The 26,514-nt window shown below is 35.2% G+C and overlaps 1 protein-coding gene across 1 annotated transcript in view; it reads left to right on the top strand.

The window, feature by feature from the left end:
• Fsip2 (fibrous sheath interacting protein 2) overlaps positions 1 to 26,514 on the top strand; it is a 73,522-nt gene that overhangs the window by 8,827 nt on the left and 38,181 nt on the right. Inside the window, exons 8-15 of the mRNA XM_005373339.2 lie at positions 4,281 to 4,404; positions 6,946 to 7,023; positions 14,796 to 14,911; positions 15,787 to 15,832; positions 16,785 to 16,888; positions 18,875 to 18,929; positions 20,946 to 21,003; positions 25,448 to 25,484. Coding sequence (XP_005373396.1) covers positions 4,281 to 4,404; positions 6,946 to 7,023; positions 14,796 to 14,911; positions 15,787 to 15,832; positions 16,785 to 16,888; positions 18,875 to 18,929; positions 20,946 to 21,003; positions 25,448 to 25,484 — 618 coding nt within the window. The remainder of the gene's footprint in view (positions 1 to 4,280; positions 4,405 to 6,945; positions 7,024 to 14,795; positions 14,912 to 15,786; positions 15,833 to 16,784; positions 16,889 to 18,874; positions 18,930 to 20,945; positions 21,004 to 25,447; positions 25,485 to 26,514) is intronic.

Genomic DNA, 26,514 nt, shown 5'->3' with positions numbered 1-26,514 from the left:
TTGGTCTTTTTGAGACAGGGTCTCACTATGTATTTCAGGCTGGCCTTGAGCCCACTTTGTAGCCCAGGCTGGTCTCAAACTCGCAACAATCCTCCTGCCTCAGCCTCCCGAGTGCTGGGATTACAGGCATGCGCCACCACGCCCAGCAGACTGCCTCTTCTTAATAAAATATCATTAACAACTTTCCATGACAGTAAATGTTGCTCTAAAATGCTAAATAGCAATTTAGTTTATTTATTCTAGACAAATCTTGGTGTAAGTATCAGATTGAAATAGTTCTGTTTGCATTGTAGTGTTGAATATAAAACGTTGTTAGATACTGGAAATTCAACTCTCTATATTTATGTTTCATTCTGTTACATGTACCTTTAGTATTATGACAGTCGCACTTCTCATGTGGCAGACTCAGTTTATTTTTAATTTAGTGTAATTAATATTTTCTAATATTCACTTTTTTCCAATGCAAGAGCACTCAGAATTGGCCTCTTCATTTTGCTACCAGACATCACTGAGAGTATTTTTAGTTTTTCAGAGCAATACAATGCTCCAATTCCACTTCACCTTTTGCATGATCTCAGTTTCTACTCAAGAAGTCCTGTTCAGTTTCAGCGGAGACTACTGCGATAGAGGAAAGTTTGGCCAGGGATCAGTACACTTGAGATGTGGCCGCTGATTGTAGACATGGAAACAGCGGGGACTGCCTGGGAGTGGTAATGGCAGAGTTACTGGAAGCACTCAAATGTCCAGGGGAGTTATTCTGTAATTGGTTTTTCTGAATCTTGTTTTCATATAAGAGCTCTTCGATTCATTTGTGTTGCTTTAATATGTCTATCATATTTCACATTTAGTATTAGGTGTAAAAATCACTTCAGATGATGTGCTTATATTGCAGAGTTATCAAAAGTTTTGAATTTTTCACTTAATGTCTGTCAAAAATAATTTGTGAGTTGACTTTTGGATTCTTCCCTGTTCTTTGACCTGTTATCTGTGATTTTCTTCATTATTGTTCCTATTAAAGGAAAGTGTGTCAAATCAGTCACGTTAGCCTTACAATTTCAATCTTGTATTTCAGTTGTTTTGGCTAACATAAGTTTTTCACATTTTCATATATAGTTGAGAATTTGTTTGTCAGGTTTTCTTTTTTTTAACAAAACACCTTGCTGAAATTTTCACTGACCTTGTGTTAACCTTGTAGATCATGTTGGGTACAAATGCCCTCTTAATGATGCTGAGTCCTGAACCAGATGTATCTTTCCACTTATTTAGGTTTTTTTTTTGGTTGCTCCTACCAATGTAAAGTAGTTCTCAATGTGTATCTTTTGGTACATTCATCTCTAGGTATTTCATCATTTTTATGCTATTGTACTTTGTATTTTATAATTTCAGTTTTTGATTACTTGATGCTAGTATATGGAAAAGTAACTGATATACATTTATTTATCTTTCATCTTATATTGTTAAAAATCAGTTAGTTCCAGTAGTTTATATTTTTCTTCATGGAAATTGATATTCTACATAGACTATCTTGTTATCTGTCAGCATGAATGTTTTATTTGTTTTCCTTATGTGATTGAAATCTGTAGTATAATGTTGAGTAAAAAGATTGGCTGTCTTTGTCTTGTCACTGACCTCAAGGAAAGCATTAATTTTATTAGCATTTATGATAAGGTTAACTGTGAATTTTTAATTTTTCATCAATCAGGCTAAGGAAATTCTCTCTTATTCCCAGTTTTCTGTGAAATTTCATCAGGAATGAATATATATAGGATAATCAGGCAATATTGCATATATATACAATTATACTGATTTTGCCAAAAATTTGCTTAGAATTTTTCAAAGGACATGTTACTGTGTGATTGTCTCTGCAATCATTACAATGGGGTCTTCATGCAAAAGGTAGTATACACTCCTGGATCAGATTTCTAAAAGTGTTCATTTTGAGTTGGTATTTTTTGTTTCTTAAATTTTCTATAGAATTTATCAGTAAAACATGTGGATCTAGAATTTTCTTGGTGTGAAGTTTTTAAACCTCTATTTCCTTAACTTGGGTCTGTTTAGAATAATGTTTATTTTGAAAGAGCTTTGACAGCTTTGTGTATTTTAGAGTCTCTTTCCCTTTCATATAATTACACAACTTTTGCACAAAGAGTTCCCAGCATTCCTTTATTATCCTTTGAGCGCAGAGTGACTCTAATGATGGCATGTCCTCTTACTACTAACATCAGTAACTTGTGACATGTTTTTCTTTATCAGCACTGGCTAGATTGGCTTTATTTTACTTCTTTTTTTACTGAGTTTCTTAAACTATCACTATTTAATTTTTTCTTTATTTTTTCTTTATTTCCTTTTTCATTGATTTCTATTCAGACCCTTACATACATTTTTCTTTCCAATAAGCTTTTTATCTCTGAATAGGAGTCATTAATTTGAGACTCTTATTCTTTTCTTAATATAGAAATGTAGTACTGTGCTTTTTCTCTATTAATTTATCAAGATCCCACAAATTTTGATATGCTATGCTTTTATTCAATTAAAATATTTCTACTTTGTCTTTTATTTCTGAGATGGGTTAAAGATCTTTCTGTTACCGATTTTGAATCTAATTTTCTTGTGATCACAGCATATTTTTTATTTTTTGTATCTTTTAAATGCACTGAGCCTTTGTACTATTCAAAAAATAACTTTTTATCATTCTTGGTAAGATACAAGGCTCACATTAAAAAATTTGTTTTCCACTGTTTTAGGTAACATATTTTGTAAATGTGTTCCTGGTATCAAGCCCAATTCTTCTGAATCTTACTTTAATTTCTGTTTTTTTCTCACCTATTAAGAGAGCTGTTGGAATCTGTGGCTATATTTCTTGATTCATCTATTTCTCCTGGTAGTTCCATCAATTTTTGTTGTATCTCTTTGAAATTCAGTCATTAGGTACATTAGGATTGTTCTGAGTATGAGTGACTTGTTTTTGTTTTTTTCTCATTGTGACAACATCCTTTCGCTCAAAAGGTTCTTCGCTGTAATCTTACCTTATATCAAATTTATAATGCCACTACGGTATTCTTTTGATTAATATTAGTATACATAACATTTTCCTTTAGTTTTTAAAACTCTGGTCTTTATGTTCAGTTTCTTTTTTGTAATTTTCATACAAAAGGATTTTGTTTTTTTAATTGCTGTTGTTCAGTATTACAACACTTACCTTTAATTGAAATATTTAGGTCATTTACATTTAAAACAGCTATTAATTAGCTTTATATCTGTTACCTCAGTATTTGTTTTCCTTGTTCTCTTTCTCCTCATTTTCTGCCTTTTTCTTTGGATGAGTTAATACCTTTTTTGTTTTGCTAAATTATTAGTTTTGCTTCTTTGTTTTGTGATTTAGGGACAATAGCATATACTGTATCTTTAACTTACCACGGTAGATCTTACTTAAAGTGGTATTAAACTGCTTTGCATGTAGTATAAGAACATTACACAGTAGAACAACTATGTTAACTATCCTGTGTATACATACATACAAAATTTCTCCTTCTTTCCCTTCTCTTTTCCCACATCCCAATTGCCCTTTACTTTCCTATCATTTCACAATGTCTATCATACCTCCTAGTTTAAATTAACTCTTTCAGGTTTTACACTAGTGAAACAATGTGGTGCTTGCACATGCAGGTCTGATTCATTTCACTTATAAGTATGGTCTCTAGTTGTGACCATTTACCTATAAAAGCTTCAAGTTTATCTTTCTTTATAGCTGAATAATATTCCATTATATAAAAGTACCACAATTTTCTTATCCAGTCCTCAGTGGATGGACATTTGGGTTCATTTAAAGATATCTGAGGAATTACTTAATGTTGACAGAAGAGCTGAGGACGAGAGACCCTATCTGATTAGACATTCTACTAGTTCCTCAGAAATTTGCAGTGATATAAATGGCATCTGAATGTTAAATTCACTCTTCTTGTCTGCCAGGTGTGGTGGTTCAGCTTGTAATCTCAGCACTCAGGGGGCTGAAACAGCGTGGTGAGTTCAAGGTATGCCTGGACGATGTAGCAGACCTTGTCTCAGAAAAGAAAAAAAAAATCCACAAAATGTGTAGTGTTGTGTTTGATCACAAATGGAGATCCAATGCTCGCTATTCTCATGTTTGGAATCAATATGAACTCACAAGTTACAAGACAAGAATGATGGTTGATTTCCAGTAGAGTATCATATTTTAAATATTTGTCTTGCATTAAAAGTGGCAAATTGGTATTAACCAATAATTGTCTTTCATATTGTAGAAACAAGCCCTGCTAGAGAAAAAAATGGCTTATCATTTACAAAAAATGCAAGAAACTGGCTTTAAAGAAGATACGGATAAAAATGCATTTGAACACAGTGGACAAGATGGAGCAGATTTTGAAAGTGAGAACATTAAAAGTGATGTAGCTCAGTAGGAAGTGCTTATGTATGTAAAAATCCTTCCGTAGCATTTATTCTGTGTGTTCATCTTCGAGCCAGGCCATCATCTCTTCACTTCCATACTAAAGTTCAAAAATTTTTTTTTGTCTTTTTGACCCAGGGTCTCCCTATGCAGCTCTGGCTGGCCTTGAGATCACTTTGTAGCCCAGGCTGGTCTGGAACTCACAAGGATCCTCCTGCTTCAGCCTCCCAAGTGCTGGGATTACAGGCATGTGCCAGCACTCTGGCTAATGTTCAAATTGAAAAGGAGGCATGTGTGTAAAAATAATAAGTAAAAACAATCTTGTTAAGGGACTTAAAAGACAAATTGTCCTACTCCTCGGCTTCTGATACTCAAATTTCCCTATACTCAAAATATTGTTGTTTTACTACTAAAACCATAAAATTTGTAAGATTAAATTGCTATTTTATATCAACATGGTGTTCTCCCCTATTCCCAATAAATAAAACTAGAATCATGAAAAGGAGGGGTGAAAGGATATAGTAAAAAGGAAAAACAAAGAATAAATAAAGACCAAAAATACAAAGAAAATCTAAAGGTAAGGTCCTAAAGCCATGACTTTGCTATGCGCAATCCATGTCAGCTTCATTTTTCTTCCTTTTCTTCTTCTTTTTTTATCAGTACATGTTTGCTACTATTGGGAAGTACAAAGAACATGTTCATTTTATTTCTATCACTATAAAAGCATAATGAGTTTTTTATCTCAATATTAGTTAAAATTGGATGCCCAAAACTTAAGAAAGTCCACTGTTTTTAACCATTTATGACTTTATAGTATTGGAAAATAATGATTACTGATCTTTCCTCCCAGAAATCATACTTCTTCGTCACAGCCGCCCTAAGTCACCCCTGTAAATTACTCACCAGTCTCAGTTTGCTTTTATTTTTTATCTCCTTCAAATCTACTTTGTAGTACACAGAGCACTATTCAAAACTGCTGAGATGATCTCTTTTCCCGGCCCTAAACCTGATACCTGCTACATGACCAGGCAAGCATACATCATCATACAGAGTGAAGTCCCAACCCAGCTTTTCAATTTTTATTCACACTATATCACTGAAGATCTGATAGTGTCCCCAGCAGGCTCTGAACCTGTATTGCTGAAGTCCAACTCCTGCTTTGCCATTTTATGGCTACACAAATGGCTTAGGGAAATGAGTTAACCAATCAGAGAACATTTTATCATCTAAAACAAAGGTAATACCCCAAACAACCATAATAGAGAATCCCAGTGTTTTAGCATATAGGGAGTATTTCATTCACATCATTGTTCCGTCAGAGGAGACCACTGACCATTCCCACAGCATAGTGGACACTGCCCACTTCTCCACTTCTCCCTGTGTTCTCAGCCTAGAGTGATCTGCTCCTGGTCTCCACCTGTCAAAATCCTACTGTTGGTTAAATCTTGCTCCATTAAATCTGTCTAGATAGCTCTTATGGAAAAGCCCTCTTCTTTGAGTCTCTTTAGTAATCTGTACCATTACATACTTCCTACTGTCTTAAATTACACCATTTAGAGTTATGCACTGATAATACAACATGTACACATATAGAAGTAATATATACACACTATATACATGTATGCATAAATTGTGTATACATACACACTAGATATATGTTCTCTAAGTGGATTAATTCAATTTGTTTATTTCTTTGAGATAAACATAGCATTCTTATGCTTCAGAGAAGAAATCAGTTTAGTTACTACACATATCCCAACATCTTCATCAAGATTCTCATGTAACAGGAAAAGAATGTCCAGTAGCTATCTGAAACATTTGTCACCGCAAGCCTTTTGAAGAAGTAGTAATACATTTAAAAATGTATATTCTTGAATTAATATGAGTAAAGATAACTATTTCCCAAATGAAATTTAATTACACCACTCTCATAATGGCGTCTTCCACCAAGTAGGAAAGTTGTAGAGGTGCAGAGGACAAAGGTAGATCATAAGAATCTGCTGCCCTGGTCAAGGAGGACATGCATATAACTCTCACATTTTATGCCTCTAATAAAAACCCACTGAGCATACATGCAGTGAGGATGCTACCTACCTAGGTAGTCACACAAAGATACTGTAATTTCCTCTATCCCAAGGAGGGAGCTATATGTTAACCATCTTTATTATCCTGTGCTGTATTATTATATGTATCTGCTTATGCCATGCTTTAATGCTAATCCAAGAACGGCAGTAGTCACCCTGCTCTGGTGGATGTTCAGCCGTCACGATGCTGGAATAATACTGTCCACAGTCTGTCACCACACACTGCAGTGCACCTTTGCCCTTTTTGCAGAGGTAAATTCTGCCCTTCCCCGTGTATCTTTTAACCTGAAGGAATAATACTTGAGGAGTGGATCCTTGCCCTCATTTCGTATCTCTCCGTCTACTGTGTCTCCCGCAATTTCACATGCAGGTCAGGAAATGGATCACCTCCTTCTGAGCATTAATGAGAATGTAAATGTTTTATTTCATTTCTTTAAGTTTCTGCAAAGAAGAAAAAGAAGAATCAAGATGATATAAAACTACTGTATTCTGCCGATGACCACAAAGTGCACAAAGGTAATTGTACAATGTGACAAGACTAGTAGGTAATAAGAATATAAATTTGGGGAAAGACTGAGAGGTGATGGTCTTCTTACACCACACAAATTCTCTCCTCACTTTGTGAAATGGCTGACTTAGAGTGCTGAGCAGCTGTTTGAATTTGCCACTCCAGTGTCAGAAAAATTAGATGAAGGGTTTATTAAAAATATATGTTCACTATAGAATACCTAATTGTAAAATATTTTTAATGCTTAAAATGATTTTTAAAAATCTCTTTAAGTGGTTCAGAAATTAACTGCACTAACTTTAAAACCACTGTGACGCTTACTGAAATCTGCTTGTTACTTTTTTTTTTTTTGAAATAGGGTCTCACTATGTCATTCAGCATAGCTTTGAACTCACTATGTAACCCAGGCTGGCCTTGAACCTGTGGCAATCTTCTTGCCTCAGCCTACAGAGTGCTGGCATTACTGGCATGTGCCACCGTGCCAGGCCACTTGTTACATTTCTTACCTTATGTCATTTGACATTTCCATTAGAAATATTAGACAGTGAGTCACATAACAGCAAAAGTATCTCTGAATAATACACCATAAAATGAGTATTAAAAATCAATGTGACTTTTCTCCCATTATTAAATTTAAAATTTAAAATCCGTGTGTCAACATAAGTAACCTTGTCCTTATTGGTTAAGGTTTAAAGAAAATAAAGTACGAATTCTTTCCTTTCTTAATATACAATGTGCTTTACTTCATCCAAATTTAGCGCTCTGGAAAGAGATGGGCTTCGTTTAACCTTCAAGCACCCTTCCACATTCAGGATCACTTTTGATACTACTGTAATTTTTTCAATTTGCTCTGCAGTTGCCTATTACTATATTTCCTCTCTGTGGAGAGTTTTCAACAGTAAGTTTTCTAGACTACACTTTTGATTCATTCTTCATAACCAAATATGAGTAAATACTTAATTCAACTCTTAAGATTTATGGTCGCCAACTCCAATTATTTTTTTCACCAAACATGGAAGAATTATTAAAATACACAATTATGACCACACCAGTCCCACTGGGAATGTGTGTGATTAAGAATAAATCCCTGGTTTCTAAAGCAGCATTATCTCTACCAAAGTCCTTCACTAAAAACACAGTGTTTAATGCACCCCGCTCTGAACATAGTGCTATCAGAGAGCTCGGCGCTATCTGAGGCAGTGACAGCAGACAGAAAATGCTATTTTAGCCTCACCAGGCTCCTGAACCAGTGTGACAGTTGTTCAGAGACCAGACTTCTACATTTAATTAAGCACAGTGTGGAGACATGTCCCAGCTAAAACTATGAAACTATGTTGATCTTTATCTGAGGAAGGCATCTGTCTATATCTGTAACAAGCAGTATATTTACATCAATATCTGCTTCAAAATCGCTTTAGCTATTTTAACTCATTTGTCTTTCTACACAGATTTTATAATTAGGACTACTACTATAAAAAGCATGTAATGATTTTTAAGTGAAGTACATTAAATATACTTGTATAAATCAGTTAAAGGAGAAATGGCATCTTTATTATACAAACTCTTCTAGTTGTAAACATGGAATACCTTTTTATTAGGCCATCCTTGATTTTTTTTTATGTTTTATAGCATTCTGCACACAGGAGATAGTACAGCAGCACAGTGCCTGCCTGAGTTTGATGCCCAACACACACAAAAAATATATATGTATATATATATATGTATATATATATATATTTGTACTCAGCACTCTTTCAAAGGAAGTACCGATGTGTTTCTGAATACTTCATTTTTTTATACTATTGTAATTGTTTTTATTTTTGGTTTTTTTTGTTTGTTTGTTTTGTTTTTTGGTTTTTCTCCGGTACCGGGAACCAAACTCACGACCTTGGACATGCCAAGCAGGCACTTTTGCCGCTGAGCTAAATCCCCAGCCCCTGTTTTTATTTTAAAGAGAATACAAATATAACAATAACAACATAGACAAAAAGCCCGTTACAGTATTTCCTCTCTGTGCAGCTTTTAATAGTAATTTTTCTAGAGTACACTATTAATTAGTTCTAAAGAATCAACTATGAGGGCTGGGGATTTAGGTCAGCGGCACGGCTTCTGTCTAGCAAGTGTGAGGTCATGAGTTCAATTCCCGGTAACGGAAAAAAAAAAAAATCAACTATGAGTAAACTCTTCACTATTTTAAGCAGAATATAGTAACCTTACTGCTATGTATTTCCTGTTATTCATTTCCCATTTGCGTTATAATATTTTTATGTATTACATCCATATGCATCAAACCTCTAATCAGACAAGGTAATTCATTCTATTTCAGATCATCAAATATATATTTAAATAATAGGTGAAGGACAGTTTGTTATATTTGCTACAATAATTACCATTTTAGTTTCTTCTCAATTCCTGGGATTCAGGTATTGTTTTGTTATTTTTTTTCTTTTAGTCTTTAGAACCACCATTGACATTTCTTTTAGAAAAGGCTTTCTATGGGGCTGGGGATTTAGCTCAGTGGCACAGCACCTGCCTGGCGAGTGCAAGGTCGAAAGTTCGATTCCTGGTACCGGAAAAAAAAACAAAAACAAAAAAAAGAAAAGAAAAGAAAAGAAAAGGCTTTCTAGCACAGAATCATCTTAATATTCTTTCTCTTGAGAATGTCTTTGCTTTTCAATGATCTACTTAGAAATTCATAGTTCTTTGTTTTTAGGTCTTTATAAATGTTATTTTACTTCATTCTGTTCTTCATGATTCTGATGATGTTGCTGCAATACTTTCACTGTGCTTTTCTCAATAAGAAAAGGGCCATTTCTCTGGCTATTTTCAGTTTTAGGGCTGCGGTTAATTTTCAGCAGTTTCTTCTACGTCTGGGCATGGACCTCGTTGTTTCTGTCTCCCCTCCACTAAGTTTCACTGTGAATCTTTAAACTGTAGGTTGGTAACTTTTAGAAAATTTGCCAGAAGCCAACTTCCTCACCAGCAGAGGGAACTACTATTCTGGTGATTACCATAAATATTTTTAAAATGTATGTCCTTTAATCATTATATCAATACATATACCAATGCATGTAAATGCCATTACTAAAATATTTTAAGATTGATGTGCTCTTGTAATGTCCTCTGACTTGCTTTTTACACTCAGCACTGTTCCAGACATAATATTCCTGTAGTGCTTGAAATTTCAGTGCATTTCACTGTTTGTCATGTACCACTGTGTGCATTTACTACAGTGTCTACATCCAGCTTTTCTGTAGGTGGAAGAATTGGGTGTTTTGATTCACTGAACATTCCCATATGCATAGATTACTTTATAAACACGGCTAATGCTTCTTAGGGATTCTGAATTATGTGTACTCTTCGTAGAAATTACCATTTCTTACATCTTGGGCAGTTTCTTCTTAGGTTGATTTTCTGACGGACTTGGAAGACTTTTTAATCACATTAGACACTAGCCTATTACATGTGTATATATGATACAGAAAATTTCATCTTATCAGTTATAATTTCTTTCTAGCCTATCTTTGGGTGTATAGAAGTTCTTAATTCAATGCAATAACATGTAATGTTTTTCTTCATAAATTAGACATTTGCTACATTGTATTTGAGGTTAATTTTGATGAGCTCTTTTCCATGTGATAAAGATTTTCATCTTTCATTTGTGGTAAATATTTCCAGAGTTTCAGCACTATTTTATGCTTTTGTTATCAAATAATTCAAATATAAACAAAAACAAAAACAAACAAAAAAGCCAGAAAAGCCTACTAAAACTTTCTGTGTTTTTAGTCCAGTTTTAACTCATGCACAATTGTCTTTGGTCTATAATTTCAACTTCCACCTGATGTCATATTGTTTTGAAGTTCATCACACATATAATACCATCTCATCCATTATGTCACTATAAAATGTTACATATGTAACTGTTAATATGTAACTATAAAAGGTAAGGATTATTTGAAAAACATATAACAACAATACCATTATCATCTTACACAAATTAATAATTAACAATTCCTTAATATCACCAAATATGTACAGTACTTGAAATTTCAGTAGTAAATACATGACTGAATATTTTGATATTTGAACACACATTGATCAGTTTATTCATGGATTAATTTTTTTTAGTATCTTTAATCTGTAAGTTCTCCCATGCATGGTTGTTCTTTCTGCCTCTTTATTCTTCTTTTCTTTTTTTTGGCTATGGTTTGTTTGTAGACGATTGAGTTGATTATCCTGCTGAGTTCTTCACACTTGCCCTTTTGTTGGTCTCACTTGGATAATTTCTTTCTGTGTATTACTTTCTATTTTCTATAAAGTACCAGTTAGAGTCATAGGTCTTCATGTTGAATGTTCTTAGCCAGACTGAATCTTAGGGGCATGAGGCCTTTTTGCTGAGAAGCACATTATACCTGGCTTTCTCTGTAATTTTAGCAGCCACTTATATTCAAGGCCTAAACCCATAAGAAAGTTTAGGGACAACAAATTTGCAATATTTCATTCTATTATTTCCTCTTAACTGATTAGCTAGAATTCTTTTAGGAAAGGAACCCCTCTCCCTGCAGCTGTGGTTTGCTCTTATACTGTGGTAGAGAATGTTTTGGAAAAGCAGACTAAGTGCTAAATATTTTACTATCATGCATCAGTTTTCACAAAAATGAACTGTTCCTGCAGCTTTCTGTATAATGTGCTATTTTATTTAGTGTTATTAGGAATTCACACTTTTAAACAAATTCAATGTGTTGCAATACATCAAGTTATTTAAATTTGTGAATTCATGACAATTTACAGTGCTATAGCACGGTTACTGTTCTTGTTAATGTTGAACTTGTGCCAGCTCTCCCAAGTAGGTTTCTCATACAGATAACTCCAGAGTCCTTTCGGATATCACTCTAGTGATCTTTGATAGTTTCCTTGCTATCTGGAAAGACAGGGTGAGCCAAGCCTCTCTAGTATACATACACTTGGTTCAACACCATGAAGTGTGTTGGCAAATTAAAAGAAATAAAATGATCATAGATAAGTAGGTTTATTTCTAAACATTATTTTCTGCTGTATTTATTCTTCTGCATTCTTACAGCATTTTTATTATGATAGCTTCATAATAAGTCTTAAAATCTAGCAGCTTGACATATCCAGTGTTGGTTGTTTTTCTAGGATGACTTGATTATTTTAGGGCCTTTTAATTTCCTAAAAAGAGTTTAGAAACATTTCAATTTCTGTCAAATAGCCCATGGGGTTTTGCTTAGGATTAATTTTAATACTCTTTTCTGTCTACCTAGGTCTCCTAGTAAAATGATCAACAGAAATTGTGGTTGGTTGAATCCTAGTACTGTTCTAAAACTTTAGAAAAATTCTTTAATATTAGTGAGAGTATTGGCTATAAGTACTTAAAGATAGCCTTTAATGGATATCTGACTCCTTCTATTCCTAATTCATTTAGAGGTTTTAAAATGAATATTGAACTTCTTTGTTGTTTAATCTGTATCTTGAGGGGCTGGGGATTTAGCTCAGCGGCAAAAGCGCCTGCCTGGCAAGCGCAAGGTCGTGAGTTCAGTTCCCGGTACCGGAGAAAAACAAAAAAAAAAAAAAAAAATCTGTATCTTGAAAATAATCACATGAAAATTTTTTTATTTTGCATGTAATTTGGTAAAGCACGTTGATTTTGAATGGTAAACTAATGCTAATATGGTGGGATAAACTCCACTTCTTCCTCATGCATTATCTTTATTGTTATATTTGATTTTTTGTTGATAATGCCTTTTTCCTCATGGGAAAGTTGCATGAGGTTTGGTTTTCTTGTAACATTAGGCAAATGATATTGTGGATCAGTATGAGCTGGGAACTATTCACACTTCCTCAATTTTCTGAAAGAGTTTGTGTAGAATTAATGGAATTTCTTCCTTAGATATTTGATACAATGAATGAAGTCCTTTGAGGCTGGAGCCTTTCTGTGCAAAGGCTTACAATGACATATTGAATTTCTCTAACAGAAATGTGATTTTTCAAATTATCTACTCATGAATAAGATTTGGTAGTTTGAGTTCTTCAAAGAATTTGCATCATGCACATCTGTTTTCAAATTTATTGCCACAGATTTTATTTTTTTAATATAAGTAATTATATATTTTTTAGTTTAAAAATAAAAAATGAAAACATTAACAAACAGACATCCATTTACAAAATAGCACAAGAACAATACAAGTAACACTGAAATACAGATGAGGTGACAGGAAATTAACATTGGCTGCTGTATTACATATTGGTAACTTCAAAGTGGTTTCTCAGGAAAGCAAATATAGCTATGAAAGACTGACCAAATAATGAATCATTAACTCTTCCTTTCAATAAAGTGATATAAGCAGTAGTACAACTATGTTAACTATCCTGTATAGACATGTATACATAGTTTTCCCCTTCTTTCTTTTCTCTTTTTCCTCATCCCAGTTGCCTTTTACTTTTGAGCAGTATCGTTTCATTTCACAATGTCTATCATACCTCCTAATTTTTATTCACTCTTTCAAGTTCGTACACTAGTGAGGCAAAATGTTGCTTTCACATGCAGATCTGATTTATTTCACTTATGAGTATGGTCTCCAGTTGTGACCATTTATCTGTAAAAGCCTCGAGTTTATCTTTCTTTATAGCTGAGTAATATTCCATTATATAAAGATGCTCAAATTCTTCAATGAAATTGAAAAGGAAGCAATTCTCCCTAACTCATTTGTCGAGGCAAGTGCTACACTGATACCAGAACCAGAGAAAGGCCTAAGCAAGGAAGAGAACTACAGATCATTCTCCCTAATGAACATAGATACAGAGATACTCAATAAAATACTAGTAAATGGAATGCAGCAAATCATCAAGAAAATAATACACCATGACCAAGTTGGACTCATTCCAGGAATGCAGGGATGGTTCAATATCCACAAATCAATAAATATTATACACCATGTCAATAGAGCCAAAGACAAAAACCACATGATTATCTCAATAGATGCAGAAAAATCCTTCAACAAAGTCCAACATGCATTCATGAGAAAAACTACTGAATATAGGAATAGATGGTCTTTACCTCAATCTGATCAAAGCCATCTATGAAAAACCAACAATCAACATCATACTAAATAGTCAAAAACAAAAAACTTTCACTTTAAAACCAGGAACAAGGCAGGGATGTCCACTGTCACCACTCCTATTCAGCATAGTTCTGGAAGCATTACCCAAAGCAATTAAGTGGGAGAAATAAAAGGAATCAAGCTAGGAAAGGAAGAAGTGAAATTATCATTATTTGCCACAGATTTTAATTATATCCTTTATTATTCCTTTTAGTGATTACCTGTAGGCTCTTCTGCTGATTTATGTGCATATTTTTTTTGACTCATTGAAAGGTCCTACTCACTGATGAGTAGATTTTAAAAAGTAACATATTCATGCATTTAACAGGAAAACTACTGAAGTAGCAGTATGATGACTGAAAGAAGGCAGAGAAGAATAGTGTATACTATCTGGTTCCATTCATATAAAATTCTACAAAGTGCAAACTTATCTTGAGTGAGAGGTGCACACAAGCATTCTCACGGGATGTAATAGAGAGGTGGATGACTTACAAAGGGGGATGAAAAAGGCTTATGGATAATTGAAATGTTACCTTGTTTGCACTGATCTCTTCACAGGTTTTTTTACATATTTCAAAATTGATGAAATAATTTAAATGAGGAAAATTGCACCGCAACAGTTGTTTTAAACATGACAGGATTCTGCTTTCATTTCCTTTTAGAACAAGATGCAAATACTATGCTTCAGCATCAAAGTAGTTCAAAGAATGTTACCAAAAAGTTAACTTCCATTATTGCTCAGCCTGTTGTTGTACAAGATAATGCTACAGAACAAAAGGTAAAGATTTATGTTTCAAAATTTTGCACAGTGATTATTGAGTTCTCTTTTCTCCCTCTCCCTCTCCCTCTCTCTTCCTCTCCCTCTCTTCGTCTCCCTCTCCCTCTCCCCCCTCTCCTCCCTCTCCCTCTTCCGTAAGAGCTGCCTCCTTTGGTCTTGGTACCTATTTGAAAGGTTCTATTCACAAGAACAGATCCTGTTCCCCAGCAAGGAAAGTAAAAAGTTAGCTATGTTCAAAATACACTACATAACTTAGTAGTAATTACTCCAAAAAAGAGTTTTGCAACAGTAATGATACTCATAGCTAGAATTTATTAAAATGCTCTTAACAGGCACAGAGCTAAACCAGAAAGGTGGACATAAGGAAATTCGTGCACAGAGAATGCAACCTGAATGATACCATCAGTCTACTCAGGGATTTATTCTCCAGGGTAGTAACAGACATGTGAAAATGTTATTACAGTAAAATAAGTCTGAAATGATGAATTGTAGTTTAATTCAAGCCATGTTTTCCGGGAACATTAGACTGGATTCTTAAGGCATATAAAGTTGGAGTTGGATTTCTCTAAGACAACTTGAATGACTTTTTAGGGCCATCCATTCATATTCATTTAAATAAAACATAGCATATTAGAAAAGGGGTAAATGTGTGCATTGCTACCTATTGAGCTTCATTTTAAAATAAATTCTGGATTGCATATAATGTATCTTGGAGGACAAGGATACATATTTGCCCTGACAACACTTATCAGGATTTTGAGGCATAAAGAGTAGGAAAAGTCTGGATTCATTTGCTTGACTGATACAAGGCAAAACCTTTTTCAGAAATATAGTTACCCACGCATGCTTTTTCTCCTTTCTGTTGTATCATTTAGAAAGATGGAGTCACAACTAAAAGGTCAAGCACTTGTGATGAGAAAGGTAAGAAAATGGATGATATTCATAATTCCTTAGCTATTAAACACATTATTATGGGTTAATCTTTTAGTTTTTAAACTTGTTTTACTTGATTATTAAAGGTATGCTTATTTTGAAAGATAAAGGGTATTATAAAATTATTTGAGTATAGCTCTTGGAATTAGACCATACATCTAAGTTATTGCTGAGGAATACAGCTTTGGTAATTTGCAAAATGTAGTAAAGGCACAGTGCCCTGGTGGCTGTTTGTAGTAGAATATTTTAGTAAGTAGAATAATAAGTAGAATATTTTACACGCTGTGGTTGGAGAGGCTAGAATACAGGAAATTGTCCTCAGGAGTATCCCTAAGCCCCACTACCATCTATTTCCAGACAGCAATATGTCCCACTCCCATGGTTCCTTAAAATATGCTTTGTCTAAGATTTAGTGAGTTATTACAATTCTATAAGTCACTAAAAAATACTTTCATGCATACCCAGTGTCTGTGGATAAGAAGTAATTTTTTCTTCTCTAGTGCAGTAGCCTTCCTCCAATCACTTCTTTCTCTGTAATCTACCACACACTTTACTGTGAAAACAATTTACCCAAAATACTGCTTTATTTTTCCTCTGACACAAGTTGCAAGCTGTCCCCCACTGCCTACTGAATGAAATGCAAAGTTAATTTTAACAATGGACTATGGTGTTAGTTTCTTAAGATTAAGCTATTGTAATACATAAATTAGGGTCAGAAGTTCAGAGTTTACAACTTGTCTTTGAAGGCAGTGGTGAACCGTTGACATTTTTTGCATGGGTTGAGCATCAGAAAAGTCATGTTGTTCTCTGAATAAATAAGTTCTTGGTTGTAGGAATTCTAGTCACTGTGGCACCCAACAGGGAGAATGTTAGAGCAATGCTATAAATTGACTTTTAGCTTTGTTCCAGCAGTAGTTAAAGATGTCTCTTTTTTCTCTAGGAGGTTTAAACGTACCAACTCGAGGTTCAATTATTTCAGCTCAACCTTCACTTGCAAAAAATAATCCCAGACTTTCACGTTCATTTTTGGATGCAAAAGAAGAGGTATATAGTATTTGCTTTGCTCCAAACACAAGCAGTATAAATGAAAGATGGTCTTATGTTCATCATTGTTATGTAAATGAACATTTTTATTCTTTGAAATTAGTTATTACATAACAAAAATGTAATAACTTTAGGACAATCTGCCAAAATGTAAGCCATAAGAGGGTAGTTTATAGTATGTTTTTGTAGCTATCAGGGAAATCAAATATGCCATGTTGGAATCAACTAGGTCTAGTACTGATTTAGTACTTTCTGACCACTGGTCACATACCTGCTATGGGAAAGTTACTATCATAGACTTTGGTCCCAGCCTTTGCATAGGTAATAGATGTTTCCTGTAAGTTGTTCAGTCATTAATATAGGAATCAAATCCACACTCTTGGTTCCATTTGTAGCTTAATGTTCCCCGGTTCACTGTGCTGAGGAATTAACACGTTTTGATAAAGATTTCAATAAACAAATTATTTGCCATCGAAAGTGACATCATCTTCTTTGTCCCATATTGCATAATAACTGAGAGATTAAATTATGCAGAACTCCTAAGAGGTAGTATGGTTATTATAGTATGCTTCTGTATAATAATTTGGTTATAAATAAACATTTTACAGCTGTTTCCTGGGCATAGGACACTCTGTCATGTTAAAAGCCACATTAAAGAGTTTCTAAAAGAAAAGTTTCTTAAGAACATTGGCAATTGAAATTATCATCTTGCCCAACACATTTCAAAGGCTGTGTCTTTAATTTTACAAAAAAGAAAAAGCCCATTAAAAACTATGTCTAAACTTTACTATGCACTTCTTCTGGGTAATGCGTGTGCTATTAACTTGTCATCCATTTTAATCTCAAGTGAGGGCCAGATATTGACAGATATCTAGTTTATTATGAGAAACAAAGTGATTTTTTATTATAAATATTAAAACATATTTTCTGACATTGCACACAACCTGCCATTGTCAGAAAATGTATTTCTAGTGGCCCATTCTCAGCTCTGAGGTCTAGAAAATTTAAAAAAAAATTACTATGCTGGATTTGCTTCCCAAGATGGTTTGAGTTTCAAGAAGAGAACAGAAAGACATGGTCTTGCATTAAAAGGACATGTTCTCTGCCTTGAAGCTCTACTTCAACTCTTCTTCAGATGGTAGCGTTCTTTAAAACTAAAAGTAAATCTATTCTCCTTCCCATTGAGTTTCTTAGCTTCTTTGCTAATCTGTGTTCCTCAGATAGTTTTTCCAGGTTCCCAGCTCATACTATTGTGCAGAAAAGGGACAACATGGCAGCCTTAAGACTGCTGTCTTTCGAAGAGCCTTCTTATGAGTGTGCCCTTGGGCTGGTGTCTAAGAATGTGACTGGCAAATAGTTTTACTTTCCCTTGCTAGGAAAGTGGTTCACTGTGACTAAACTGCGCAGTTTGATTCTTGCTGAACACCTACTTTCCTTCAGTGGGTCTGGAGTTTTCAAATACACTAAAGCAGAGGGCATCTACATGATCAGCTTCAGAGAAATATTAAGTGCTGAGCTTCTTAAAGATTTTCTGTGGGTGAAACACAACAATGGTGCTACTCTATTTTTACTGGTAAAAGCAGACTGCATGCCAAAGTGTGTCTTCTCACAGGAAAGAGCAAAAGAGCATAAAGTCTGTGTGTGGATTTCTCCAGACTCAGCCTGTTGTCTTTCCCCTCTACTTACCTTATTGTTTCCTTTTATTATAATATGTCTTCAGATGTGTGTACAAGTATATGCTGAGTGCAGACATCTTAACAAATCATCAGATGTGTAGATGGTCTTGGGGATACCCTTTGACACAACTGTGAATTTTTGAAATAACAGATACACTATAAACATAATGAAAATGTGCATATTTCTTATAAACTGACATTTAAGAGAAATTTCAAAATCTCACTTTTTTTATTTAAAGTATAGAAATGATAATTGATGTTCAAAGTCCGGCAAGACAATTCTTTCAGGATCTGTTTTTTGTGTATGTAGAAGGAGATAGATGGAAAGCCATTCAAGACGAGACCAAGCCACCATGATGAACTAGGTAAACATCGGAAATAATTATTAAGTAAATCGTGAAATCTATTAACTCACTCTTTCACCCAATAGTTGTTTTTCTCCTGATCCATACTATTTCTAGTGATAGACCTTGGATACAAAAGAGAGAAAGGCTTCATTTTTACACAGGGTTATTATGGTATAGTAGGGAAATAGTCATGGCAAAAACCTACAACCCCCTATTATAAGTACAATAAAGAAAGTGTGTGTAAAAGTCAGAAGGCCCAGGAAGATCATCTAGTGCTATCAGGGAAGTCTGCCAAAAAGATCAAACTGGAGATATGAAGGATGATGAGACATAATTTATTTTCTTACCTTCTGCTATTTTTATTGAGTCAATAACAATGTTGACAACCATAATTGAGAAAACATTGTTAAAGTTTTGTACCCATATTCTTATTGTATTCTGCTACACTGTACCTCCCACCCCCAAACACTTTGAGTGCACAATTAAAATATATACTGATTTTATAACTTCATATATGTGTATATTGTAAAATATTCAAGCCAGTTACCTTATCTACCACTTCACACAGTTATACTCCATGAGTGTGTGTGTTTGTGTGTGTGTTCACACACTTAAGGTCTATCTTGACAACTTTCAAGTATATAATTGTACACATGCTCTTGAGCACTTACTAATTGCGTAAATGAAACTGCATCCACTTTATCAACATCTCTCCATATTCTTCTCCTCCTTTCGCCTGACAACCTCATTCCTTTCTCTCATGTTTTGAGTTCGACATTTATACATTCCATTCATAAGTGAGGTCATGCAATATTTGTCTTTCTGCACAGCTGCTTTCACTTGCCACAGTGTCCTATAGGTTAATTCATTTGGTTGCAAATGACAGCCTCTCCTCCTTGTTTTGTAGGAGTACACAAAAGTTTTATTGGTGTGTTTTTAGAATAGCTTTGGCTCCACACTTAGATTCTCAAGTCTCTGCCTCCAGAATCTCAGTTACTTCATCTCCAAACCTAAACACACCCAAAACATACACACACACAAAAGGTTCAAAAGAGTTCATAAGACTTTTATATCCATTATCCATATTTATTGGTGATACAATCTTTGAGAGAAATGAACTATCAGTTAACTTGACTTTAAAATGCCTCTAATTTCTAACCCAACATAACTACTTCCAGAACATTTTATTTGCTTAAGATTTTCATTTACTTATGTGTTTATATCATTGACTTATGTGTTTATATCACTGACATGTATAAATCCATGCAAATTCATTCCAAAATAGAGATGTTCTACATAAAAACTTCCTATATCATCTGTATCTGGAAGATTTACCACAATCATTTACAGTTTTATTATATTATATGCAAAGCAAGTTAGATAATATTTCGGTAGCAAGAGATGCTAGACGAATCAAAGACTAAATGTTAAAGAAACATATGAGCCATATATATTCAACAAATAAATGTTGAACAGTAGTTACCACCTTGTGTGTTGAAAATACAGTGTTGAAATTATATCATCATTGGAGATATATAAGGTTAAACACATAATTATGGTAAAATGAGTTTTATAAGCATAAAGATATTTATTCATGTAGATAGTTTTAAAGAATAGCTTTCAAGAAGAGTTAACACAAGCTTAGTGGAAACTAAAATCTTAGAGAACACCGAGTGTGCCAAGGGAAGTGGCAAAAGGAATAGCCCAGAGTGTAGAAAGGATGATTCATTAAGTAGAGTACAAGTAACTCTGCGTCTGTGGACCACACAATACACATGAAAGACTACCAGAGAGATGCTGTACAGGTAGATGAGGAGGTCAGACCTTACTGTATATTTTTTGCCTACCTAAGCACTTTGGATTTGGCTCTGGGGAAATCCTAAAAGCTTATAGACAAGACAGTCAAAACAGAAAATAAAGATCTACTGGAGGATGTTGTTACTCTTCAGCAGGAGAAACGAACTGCCAATTAAACGACTTAATTGGTAAACCAAGGATATATATCAATTTAAATTTTCTTTTCATCTTACATAGGACCTCAAACTCACGCTACAGCCCCAGGAGCTTTTTCTTCTCCTATTGTCTCAAATATGTAAGTGTCTTAAAATTTATGTTTAATCATGAGTTAGTATTTTTATAATTGCATACAAGTGCTGTTCACAAGCACGTGGTTATAGGGAATCTTGTAGTTCCACTTGGAATTAGTGGAATTTCACTTGGAAAACTGGACTGAGTTCAATCTATAGCTAAAGTCAGCAACTGTCTTCCTCCCTTTTTTTCCTTTCTTTATTTTAAAGAGAAAAAGACAATGAATAACAACAACAACAACAACAAAATCAAACAACACAAAAACAATAAAAATGATACAGGATTTCAAAACAAGATGACAAGAAATTAACGGTGGTTGTTGTATGACATATTGTTATCTCCAATGAAGTTACTCAGATTACCAGATGTGTGGATCAAACAGTTGATCAAACAGAAGGAACAAATAATAATAATAATAAAACATTAGAAACAATACAGAGCTTCACTAAATAAGATGGTAGGAATTCAACAATGGTTGTTATGTTGCATATGATTGTCTTCAAATTAGTTGTTCAAATTACCAGATATAAGCATGCAAATATACGAGGATTGCTGGGATAATTGTACTGCTGATGTCTACTGGTTTACTGAAAGGAACAGTTAATGCTTAAATTTTATTTTGTCTTCCTCCTCTTTGTTTCCTTCTCCTCACTTTGCCCTAGCTCAGGATCTTCACGCCCTCTCCCCATATACTTTCCCATCACCTGAACTTAAAACCATTTGCCATTCCTTGTGCCTGTTGCAATTATTGGCTTCTCAAGGATAGTAAAATAGTTTAGCATACAGTGTTGATGGTTTAATCCATAATCTCCCTCCAAGAAGGTGTGCACAGCATAAGCCAAAATAATAATCTCCAATGATGCAAGTTTTAGACTCCTGGAAGAGATATTTTTTAACCCAAGTACTTTTCATTCCTTAAACTTTGGTGACCATTTATCTGAAAGATGTTTATATTTATTTTTCTTAACATGAGAAGAGAGAGCAAAATGACCAGTTTTAAGACAGGTTCTATCACCCTTAAAAAAAAGTTAAAAGCCAAGTGAAGTCCAAGACAGACTACAAAGTCCAGATTCCTTTTTAAATGTCTAGGAAAAATTAAAAATTTGTGGTGGCAAATTGTACTGCCGTATTTAGACCAAGCTTTTGGCTGGAAGAATTGTAACTTCCAGACTACTGGGAATCGGTTTATGTGATTTACTGAGTTTTCCCAGAACACGAAGCGTGGTAATAGACGCAGAAGGAAAGAAATGGAGTACAATTCAAAATGAAATAGCAAGGAGAAAGAATCACAGCCTCCTGTAGGTACTTTATTTATTGGATAAGTATCATTTGAGTTACTGGAAATATAAATACTTGCTTTTTAAAAAAAAAGAAAGAGCCAAAGGAGGCTCATATAGTGAAGTTTTTTCATTCTCATTTTCCCCGTCCAAAAATCCAGAACTACAGCATCACTTCAGTCTTTCAGAGCAAATAATCTCATTAAAAACCTAAGCTCAGTTCAAATGAAAAGCATTTGTATGAGTTGAATTTTCTTCACAGCGCCTGCCAAATTCACAGGCATATGACACTTTGAACTGCACGTCTGGCCAGCCGAACTCCAGGTCGGATAAACATGGCAGAGCTCACGCTAGTGTCTGGCCTCGTTCTCCTCACCATACTCGTCTCCCACTTCCGGTTCTGACCTAGCCCCCGGTCGTAGCAGACGTCCCTGTAGGAGCATCGCATTTGTTCCTTCATTCACCTTCTTTCTTGTTCCCCATCACTCTGTGCTTAGTTCTTGACTTTTTAAATATTAATACCAAAAGCATATACAAAAACTCATAAATTAGGAATGAAAATGCATGACCAACAGACCAAAGGCAAAGCAAATGTGATAGCTTTGGGAGTAAATACGGGTTGTAGTCGTAATACATTAAACTTGGATAATGAGCAATTTTTTTATTATTTTTGAGGGAGGTGGAAACATCTAGTAATAGGCAGATTGAAGGAGGTGGACATTTTGCCTGGTCTAGCCTTGTTAGAAGCTTGTACTTTCTGTGTTAATCTTCAGGTGTTTTGGAAGAACAATGCTATGAACAAATTAGCACACACAGAGAGTAATTCAGGAAGCAATGCATAGGAAAAACTGAAGGAAGGAAATTAGGAACCAGTTCTAGAAGTCCATTAGTGGCCAGAACACAGGCTTCATTTAGACTTAGAGATAAGTAGGTACACATGTGAAAGAATTAAAACTGAAATGTATTTATAAACATTTGTTGAGCATCCACTATATACAGAGAATAATACCAGATGTTTGGCAGATGCCAAGGTGTACAGAATCACATTGCTGTGATTGTAGGGCATCACTTTACTGGAGAGGGGCAACAAAAGTAGAGCAAGTGAAAACATCACACAGCTCCCACTCTTACCATCTTTCTGGAAAATTCTCATTGTTACACTGTGAGTTCCTGGTTCACTTCTGGAACTCTGGAGGTTATGATTTTGACCATTTTGACCAGGACCTCTTGATTTTAGAGAGGTTTTTACACTGATGCTTTTGCTGGCTTTATCTGGCTATTACTAGATGTTTTCTTACTGGCAAGCTGACCCCAGACCTTGTGCACACTGAGAGCTGTACTCTGAACCCAACAGTTGCACTTACTAAACTTCAGTGGAGTTTTCTCAGATAGTTGGTTAATGTCATTCATAGATCTTTGCTCTTTGCTGTGTCTGTCTGCATGCTTTCGGTGCAGAAAGTCTGTTGGGAACAGGTGTCAGCGAATCCAAAGACTCCATTTGGTGTCGATGGAATAACATGGAAAATGAGAAAAATGAAACTCAAGGTCAGATTTTAGAATATGTAAACTGAGAAAATGTGGGAATTTGGGTTGATTTAAGGCATCAGAAATAAATGAGTACAAAGAAAAGAGACGTGCTTTCGTGCTGCGGGCTCCATACTGCAGAAGGGTCTAGTTTAAGGAGCAGACTGCTCTCCCCAAGTCCCTCTTAAACACGCAGTCTCGGGGCTGGGGATTTAGCTCAGCGGCAAAAGCGCTTGCCTGGCAAGCGCAAGGTCGTGAGTTCGGTTCCTGGTACCGGAGAAAAACCAAAAAAAAAAAAAAAAAAAAAAAAAAAAACGCAGTCTCGCTACATGGCCTAGGCATGCCTCAAACAACTGAGTTCAAGCAGCCCTCCTGCCTCTGCTGAAGCTTACAGTGGACTCCCCTTCCATCTCTCACTTTCTGAACTGCAACCAATGAGATTTTAGTTTTCTGCTAAAATTTCAGATATAATATTCAGCCTAACTTTTCTCAAAATTAAATTTTAAACTTTGGTGAAAACTAATCCCCCCCGTTATGGTTTTTGTCTGTGTGTCCCCCCCAAAGCCTCCTGAGGCCCTGGGGCAGGCTATTAGAGTTTGAATATGGGTGTGAGAGCTGCACCCGCCCTGGAGTGGATAGTTTGCATATGTAAGGGAGAGGAAGAAGTGCTTGGGCCATTCCTCCCCCATTCAGCCCTGGTGTGGTGGTTGCCTAGCTGTGTTCTGTGCCAGGAGCTGCTGCCCTCTGCCACGTGCCACTCTTATAATCTGCCAAGTATGGATTGAACCCTCTACAAACTGTAAGCAAAATAAACCTTTCCTTCCTTAATTTTGGGCGTCAGGTGTTTTGTCCCAGCAACGAGAAAAAAGTAACCAAGACACCCCACCCCCAAAAAAATACAGGCTTAGGAAAAGTAAAAAAGTAAGCATTTTTCTTAAAGAAGAAAGGAGACAATCAAAAGGCCAAAATACACGAAAGCAAATCAGAACTTGAACTGATGGCTTCCGGCATACATTCAATTTTGTTTCTGTATCATTTTTATGGCAGAGTGCTTTGATTTTCTGCGGTTCAGAGATCTGTTTTATTCTATCAGCACATGATAATAAATCTCTCTAGAACACACGGAATACAGTAAGAGACAAAAGGAGGGACATCTAAATTGTACTGAATAAAACTAGAAACCCATAATTTCAACCCATAATTGTGGAATAATCATTCACATGTTCTTTTCCCACTGGAAGACGTGGACAAGGGACGGGGGGCTGTGGGATCTGAAGAGTAAGGAAGGTGTCATCAGAAAGCTGTCCCGAGTTTCGCTTCTCTGTGGGGCCTGTTGGCAGACAGAAGGGGCCACCTATCTCCTCCTCCAGAGACCCTCAAAGCAGGCATAACTACCAGGTAGGGATGTGGCTTATGTAGCAGCTATAATTCCACTCCTCTGAGTGGTAGCAATAAGGGACACTTCTGAATCCACAGGTCCATAGGTAAGGAGGAGATGAAATAAAATGTTGGCATCCCTCTTGACTTTCTGTAGAGAAGTTTTCTGATGTAAAAGAAATAAACTGATGAGATGACTAAGATATTGGAAAGTTTTTTCATAAATCCTACATCTTAACTAAAAACTAAATGATAAAATTTTCTTTACAGACAACAGAATCTTCTGCAAAATTGTGTGCAGGCAAAAGTATGTATCATAACATTCACTGATAAAGCAGCATGTTAATTATACTTTTTATATTGCCATGGTACAAAAACGGTTGTACATCAGACAACTGGGAGTCATTCCTTGATGCTTGCCTGTCTTCTTTCTTTGTCCTTTATCCTCTTTGATGTTTATATTCAGTTCAGTCTTAGATTTCGTTATGGTCTAAAGGTGCCATCAACAGACAGGTGTTGGCCCTTGAGGAAGGGGTCTAGATAGACCAGTCGGGGAAGAAAATAACCATTATGAGGCAACATATTTTTGATACCCTATTTCACATGGACACCCACTCAGTGCATAAAATGTTCAATGAATACAAAGCTTTGATTCAAAGGAAATTTCTCAGTTGAATATCACAATGGGACAAGTTAAAAAATATTATCTATTTGCTTCATTTCAGTGCACCCAAAACTGTGTGGTAGTTGATTTGGAGCCATTATCTTCTTGGTAAAATTTAGATTTTATTCCTGGATATCCTGAGAAATACTGATTTACAGCACATTAATGCAAGATAAGCATTCTACAAAGTGAAAACTGTTATCCCAACATGTTTGCAAGCCACTAGCCACTGTTTGTAAGATTAATGAAAAACATTTTTAGGAATTTTGGGAATTAGAGCTAAGTAAGATGGCCTTTCCTGCAGTGCCACCCCCAAACTTTCAAAAGGACAAGGAGAGAAAGTGCTCTGTAAGGGTTAGATTTTCTTTGATTTTTATCCTGAAACACAAATAATTTCAGACTAATTTAGGCAATATATGCTGTGATTGTCCTTATTTGCATAACCTTATACTGTCATGCTTACACACTAGCCTTCAAACTTTGCTGCCTTACTTGTGCTTGAAGCATATGTGCTTTAAGAATTATAGTAATTTAAAAACTGACTACTGCTTTATTATAAATAATATGGTGTAAGCTCAGAGTATATGTGAAGTCAATGAGTAAATGTTCGGGAACACCACGTGTGCACTCTCTTCTCTTCTTGGTCGTGTATAAATCTGTCACAGCCACACTG

This window comes from Chinchilla lanigera, unplaced genomic scaffold, assembly GCF_000276665.1.
Source record: "Chinchilla lanigera isolate Chin_1 unplaced genomic scaffold, ChiLan1.0 scaffold00002, whole genome shotgun sequence".
NCBI classification, from domain to species: Eukaryota; Metazoa; Chordata; class Mammalia; order Rodentia; family Chinchillidae; genus Chinchilla; species Chinchilla lanigera.
Note: the sequence above shows the minus strand (reverse complement) of the source record. Positions and strands in the feature narration are given on the sequence as shown.